The sequence below is a fragment of the Xyrauchen texanus genome, chromosome 28, assembly GCF_025860055.1.
Source record: "Xyrauchen texanus isolate HMW12.3.18 chromosome 28, RBS_HiC_50CHRs, whole genome shotgun sequence".
Lineage (NCBI taxonomy): Eukaryota > Metazoa > Chordata > Actinopteri > Cypriniformes > Catostomidae > Xyrauchen > Xyrauchen texanus.
In genome coordinates, this window is record NC_068303.1 from 23,322,429 (window position 1) to 23,329,943 (window position 7,515).

General features: G+C 37.0%; 1 protein-coding gene across 1 annotated transcript; it reads left to right on the plus strand.

Moving 5' to 3' along the window:
- Window positions 1–4,776: 4,776 nt before the first annotated feature.
- Window positions 4,777–5,821, plus strand: LOC127621662 (GS homeobox 2-like). The gene is made up of 2 exons (XM_052095350.1): window positions 4,777–5,226; window positions 5,481–5,821. Exons 1-2 carry the CDS (start codon window positions 4,821–4,823, stop codon window positions 5,819–5,821), a joined length of 747 nt encoding a protein of 248 aa, XP_051951310.1. The 5' UTR covers window positions 4,777–4,820.
- Window positions 5,822–7,515: the final 1,694 nt, after the last annotated feature.

The window sequence follows — 7,515 nt, forward strand, 5'->3', positions numbered from 1 at the left end:
AAATTATACTCTGCATTGTATAGATATATTACAAATTAATAAATGATTTCCCTATTATAGCAGGGATGAAGATTTCCATAACCCAGTGAGAAAACATTAATGTTATTCTGTAGATTATCTCTTTTGACCTACCTGTGATATTAATTGAAATTAAATTAATTAAATTGATTAGTGGATCGCTCTACTTGGGAAAAAATTAGACCAAGGCGAATAAAATTATGAATGCCTCATCATTTGCTAATGACTAATTTATCTATTGCTTTTATTGAACTGATGCATTTTTATAACTCATGAGAACATCACTGTAAAAATACATTTTAGTGACAAATGGAAACAAACAATGAAATGTAAATGTAATGATAAGCTAATTATCACATGAGGACAATATATATATATATATATATATATATATATATATATATATATATATATATATATATACATATGCAAATAAAAAAATGCTTGTAGCACACAATGTAAAATGTATTATTTTTCAATTATTATTATAATTACATTTTATATAGAAGTTAATAAACAGTTATTTGATCATTTTAATATGGCCATGACTTTATCTCGAACCAGTAAACATCTATTGTGCCTAATTTACAGCACCAGACCTCCCAAATACTTACATTTTTATAAGTCAACCTCTGAAATAACTCTGTAGCTCTCTATGGCCCTTTGATTAAGAGCCTTACATATTTACTTGATTTTATTTCAGCATGTCAAGCGCAATGCAATCGGTATAAGGGCTATTTGGGCCTGCCTCTCGCCTGTTGTGGTTTAGTCATGAATGTTTGTCTAGTCGTTTGGAAAGAACTGTTGGCTATTAGGAAGAGTTGGGTGCTCTAATAAGGTGATGAAAGTGAGGATTTTTTAATGAGGTTAGTGGAGGTTCTGGAGAATGAAAGGCAGAAACATTACACGTTATCACTGAGTTCAGCATCACCGAATCTGTCGGCATTTGTCTCATTTTCTGGCCTCTCCTAATTGTGCTGTGTTTATGCAGCTTCTCTTTCACTCATACTCATTGTGCATTGAGAAATACACTCTCTTATTCACTTCTTCATTTATAGGTACACGCTTGCAAAAGTGAAGAACTAGCAACAGTTATTTTGCTGTAGAAATTCCTATGTGTGTGGCTCAGTCTCCTTTTCATAAAAATCGAACCCGTCATTAAGACATAAATTAGATTTTGACACACGGGCAATTGAATTTAAGCCCCCCCACCCAGCCCCCCAAAACGATGAAATGAAGAGCAGACCCTGCAGCTGCTATTCAGATGAAGGAGATAATTGGCAATGAAAAGTCACTGCACTGCATTATGTTGTCTGCGGGATCATTGTTCATTTTCCCCTTGCTATTGAAGACTATATTGAAAACCCGAGTGTTTCTTTTCAGTTTTCAGTATTCACCATGTGTTGCTTAGTTACTGGAACTGGGGGGAATCGCCCACTGTATCAGGGATGGGTCGCAGGCTGGCCCCTTGTGCCACAATGCAACTTTTGTCAGGAGGCGTTGACACAAATTAATGACACTTATTCCAATAAGGCAGTTATGGACCTCTTATAGTGCAGCATTGCACTGAAGGTGACTACTGTTCACTTCAACTAGGTTACTTTACACCAGGGTTACCCTATGTTACACATATCAAACTAAATTGTGTATATAATGTAGACCTATATACAATTAATATTTGCCTACTTGTAACAACAATGTTAACAATAAGCAGTTTCTATTTATATTTAGGCAACAAATTAAAGGAATATTCCGAATCCAATACAAGTTCAATCGACAGCATTTGAGGCATAATATTGATTGCCACAAAAATTATTTTGGCTCGTCCCTCCTCTTTATTTAAAAACAAAATTAAAAAAAAGTGAGGCACTTACAATGGAAGTAAATGGGGCCAATTTGTGGAGGGTTTAAAGGCAGAAATGTGAAGCTTGTAATTTTATATAAGCTCTTACATTCATTCTTCTGGTAAAACTCATTGATTATTTGAGCTGTAAAGTTGTTTAAATCATCATTTTACAGTCATTTTGGGGTTTCTTTCAATTACATCATCATGGTGACGAAGATGTAAAATTGGCTATAACTTTACACAGAAAATGTAAGTAAGAGATTTTATCACGCTATGATAGCATGCATATTGGCTATACTTTTGAAACATTGTATATTATAACATTTACAGATTGGCCCCATTCACTTCCATTGTAAGTGCCTGCCTTACAGTTTTTTGTTTTGTTTTTTTTTTAAGAAAAGGAGGGGCAAGTCAAAATGTATTTTTGTGGTATTTAATATTATGTCACAAATGCTGTCGATTGAGCTTAACTTGTCTTTAACCCGAAATATTCCTTTAAGCAGTTGTTGGTTTCTATTGCTCAGCTCTTGTATAGGCTAATTGTAATTAGAGCTTGAATTTAAAAGTCAGAACCCCATACTTAATTTAGGCCCAACTATACGAAAGTATAGAAAATAATGTAAAAATAATACGAGATAAAATACAAATAGGCCTACTGGCATTATAGGTGCAAAATTGGCATTACACTATTTCTACTATAGTTTCTCTTAGAAACAGGCACTTAGAAACGCAGTTGTTAGGAGATGTATTCCTGTCACCCAGAGTAGAAGGAAATGAATCAAAGGATTTTTTTTCCTTAAATGGGCTAATTTTCCCGTTGAATTATGAAAGTGGCTAGGTAACAGTCTGTGCAGTACCCGACGGCTTAAATCCTAAATCCTTCCACGTGGCCCGGTTAGTCGTGGCAATTAGAGGTAATTACAGACTCATAAAGACTCTCATTTGTGGCATTACTTAATAGACAATGAAATTTTTATAGTGAAAAATGATGGGGGAAAATAGGCCTAATATTGAAGACTGGACGGTATGATGTGGGCGCGCGCCTCGAATCATTCTGCATGAGCTCTCTCTCCCTCTCTCTCTCCTTATCTCTCTCTCTCTCTCTCTCTCTCTCTCACACACACTCTTTCTTTCTCTCTTTCTATTTCTTTCTCTTTCTTTCTCTCTCTCTCTCTCATGCCTCATTCACCGCGTTTCCTCCATTACAACAATTACAGCCAGGATGACAGATGTGTTTGTTATTTTCGCCTCTCTATTCAGCCCAATTTAAAGTAATATTTTACCTCGTTTAGAAAGAAGACATGCCGCTGATTTTAGCAATTAAATGACTATGAAAGCAAAGCACCCAGTGGCATTAGCACTAAATGCTGATATGAAATCGTCATTACGGCGCTTGACCTTTGCCCTCAATCATCGTTAGTTTCTTTCAGTTCTACCATACATCCATAAAAGCCGCGCCGAATGAGGGCTCGTTTTACTGTTGCATGTTATTCAAAAGCTCAGGTGTCGGGTCTGTAAATGAATGTGAGCAGAGATAATCGCAGCCTTCATGCACAGGCCGTGTGGTTCTTTCAGATGGACAGCATTACTTTCTCTGAGGCCTGCAGACAAGCTTTGACGAGGTTAAGTCTGGGTAGAGGGTAAAATAGGGCCGATGCCAGACCCACAATTTTGGGGAGACTTGACCTCGCCCGTGCCACTGGCCTCCTCGCGCTGTGTCTTGAGGTAAGAGGTATTCGCGCTCAGATGAAAGTGGAAGCTCAACCCGCTGCTGACCCGCCGAGAGATCAAACCCGCTTATTATTGTCACAAGATGAGGGATTAACGCATTTCTGAAATAGCTGGCTGTTTATTCACTCCAAGACCTCCACAATAAACACTTTCTAATTGAATCATAATCGCTATCAAATTGCAAGCGCCCAGGCTCCACTGAGATTCATAAATCTTTAATTCACGGCCGTTAGATGTTATCCACAGAGACCCAAGTGAACCAATATGAGTTTATTCGATTCTACACAAAGTTTCAGTTTCAATTTTTGTCTAAATTATTATTATTATTGTTATTATTATTATTATTATTATTATTACAAACAATCGGCATACTTGGCAAAAGAACAAGTCACTGCAGTCTCATCGTACAAGCATAGTCCGTTAATTGTTATAGTCTCCACTGGTAAACACTGATTTCTATTGCGGATATTTGAAAGTTCTTAAATGCATTAAAATAACCGTTTAAGTTATTTGCAGCTTTATTTTGGAATCCTTCTGGAATTTAGATGGATACACATCTTTTAAATGTTTAGGATAGTTCCTATTAAGTTTAAAGTTAGCCTATATGTTTATAACAACACATTTTCTAGATAAATACACAAGGGTGTATATATATATATATATATATATATATATATATATATATATATATATATATATATATATATATATATATATATATCACACACACACACATATACAATAACCATGGTAATTTCAAGTAAGATTGACGGTTTACCACCCCGTGAAGTACGTGCGTAAGCAATTTGAGAAATATACCTTTCTTCAATATCATAAGAATATTAATCTTTATCAGACTTGCGGTTTATAATAGGAGGCAGGTGTTTGGCGTAACTGTTGATATCTCAGTTGCCAGCAGCTCTCCAGTACTTAATAGAGCTGTTTGCCTGTTGAGGAGCGGATCTAGGAGCAAACCGGACTATATGGGCAAAGATTTGATTGGAGGCACGCATGGGCGTCACGTGTCTCGGGACACTAGAGGTACTAAAGCCCCTAGGCCGTTAGCGCACGTGGGTGACGTTAAGGCCGGCCCTCTCCGGGGTCCCTTTTGTTGAACTATCAAACATAAGCCAGCTCCCGTGGGCTTCAGAACAGTGTTAAGACCACTGTGTACTGCGCAACCCCATCAGTGTGGTATATCTCTTCTGGTCAGCATCAGCATCTTATGCAGCCAGGAGCAATCATGTCGAGGTCTTTCTACGTAGACTCTTTGATTATCAAGGATCCTGTGCGCCCTGCTCTGAGCGAGCATACGGGTCAAGATTTTCTCATCCCTATCAGTATGCACTCTCCCGGCGTGATGAGCGTGACTGCACCTGTTTGCTCGTCCCGGAAGACCGGCACTTTCTGTGTCTGCCCGCTCTGCGTCACCTCGCATATCCACTCTCACCGGAGCGGACTCCCACTACTGAAGGGACAGGGCTTCTCCGCCGGTGACGTGACTTTCTGTCAGAGGGTAGCACACCAACAGAGCCCCGCTTTAGCGCACCCGGGACACGGACACGCGCAGGTCTGCACGCCCACAAGCTACAGCGTCACTGACCCTCGGAGGTATCACTGTCTCTCTCTAGGTGAGTGAGTGCGCACGCATACACATTTTCCTCCTTATCATGAGGCGCGTGAGCTTTGACTATTTGACACTGAAAAACAATTATGTACAGAATTAAAAAAATTAAAATAAAATAAATAGCACACTGACATCTCCATACTAGAAAGATTGTTATCACTGCAAACGTGAACTGGTGTATTAACAGCATTTATGAATACCTTCAGCAAAATGTATACACTTTTTGTTTAAACAGTTTTTGTCTCTCTTTGTCTTTAGGTGCGTCTGATAACAGTCACATGCAGAACGGCAAACGGATGCGCACCGCCTTCACCAGCACTCAGCTGCTTGAGTTGGAGCGCGAATTCTCATCTAACATGTACCTGTCGCGCTTACGCAGGATCGAAATCGCAACGTATTTAAACTTGTCAGAGAAACAGGTAAAAATATGGTTCCAAAACCGCCGAGTTAAACACAAGAAAGAAGGCAAAGGTACACAGCGAAGTGCGCATGCAGGATGCAAATGCTCAGGGAATCACACACACTATCCGCGCTCAGAAGACGAGGAATCCCTGTCACCTGTCTCAGTCACAGAGGAAAAGCAGACTTCGCCCATTTAGGGCCAACAGGAACATCACTTAGCCTACTTAAATTTGATACCACACATTGCACATTTCAAAGACTGAATTTAAGGGACGATGTCTTTCCATCTTTCCATTACCCAGAAAGTATGGATGTTTACTGTGAATTCATCCCTGTTTACTCTATAAAAAAAAAATCGTTTTACAGCGACCATTACCTGCCAAATGTTTTAACTATTCTTATCTTGCTGCATTTTATGACTAATTGTAAAATGATAATTAGAAATAACGTTTTACAGTTTGTTTTAAGTAAAAAATGCTGTTGAAATTGTTCAAAATGACCACTGGCAAGCTGTCACCCCTGTTCTTTTAAGGCCTTTGTTGGACACTTTTTAATGTTGGAGATGAGAAAATATTTCCTGTGTGATATTGTAAATATGCAGACTGTTAATCTGTTCTAGACTACTGAGTTTCTTTTCACCTGAATTTTATGTGCATATTAAATAAAATGTGTATATTTGTATTTATTTAAAAATAAATAAAATGTCATGTGTAACCTATATGCGTTCTGGATCTGATTGATTACAACACACACTGAAACTTAAATAAACCTGTTCAAACTGGCAGAAAAGAAAACCATTCCAATACACAATTCTTCATTTAAGCTACATATCAAATACAAGTTGTTACGTGCATATTACGTAAGTAGATATTTCAATATAGTAAAGTGATCACATGAAATGCATATTTAATTGACAGCTTTGCCCTGATTAAGATTGAGTTGGGCGTTGCATTATAAAGTTTGTCAATACGGAGGGAATAAGTTGAGAAAAGTGTGTGCCATGTTTAAGGTGACCTTTTGAATAGGCCTAACACGTCACTTTAACACACACTGGAATTCAAGATCATCAATTTATAGGCGCAATTAATATTCGATATGCATAGAGAAGTTTTTGTGAGTCAAAATAGGCTTACAACATTTTAAGTTTTGTATTTTTTTGTGTTAACAAGTGAGCTATTTTAAAGGTGTATTAACAAGACGCCAAACAGATTTTACCAACAAGAACATTTATTTTCATATAAAACACCACGAAGCCTTCTTGCACCTCGAACAATTTTCAAAGACGACACAAGAGCACTCCGTTAAGGTTCCTTAAAGGTTCCGCATATAACTAGTAATTTATAGCCTGTCAGTTCACGTTGGCATGTCTGTTGCTTTATTATTGTGAAAACCTTGATCATTTTGTTCAAAGTCATAAGGGCAAATAACAAGTCATTACCAGAATCTGTATTTTAGTCCTTCTTTTTAAGTTTTGCAGCAAAGTGTGAAAACTGACCTAAAATAAATAAAGTCGAACTGGTGACAGGATCAAACTTCAAACTGAAAACCTCAATGCTTTCATTGCACTCATTTGATTGAATATGCTAAACAAGTTCCCCCAATTCCACTGAGAATTGTTTAATTAAAACTCAACTCTGTATGTACAGTAGGCTATCACTAATGCATTAGAAGATGTATCTTATATGTTTTCCACACTCAAAAATTATTTTAGCCTATTTTTATAACAGTATCATTTTTCATATCAAAATTCCATTAAATTGAATTGTTTGATTACTTAAAATATCCTATTTATTTTATTTTATTAAAGATTGCTCAGTGAAATTTGTCAGAATTTTTTTATGAAATAGAAGTGTGTAAATTATATATATATATATATATTTTTTTTTTTTTT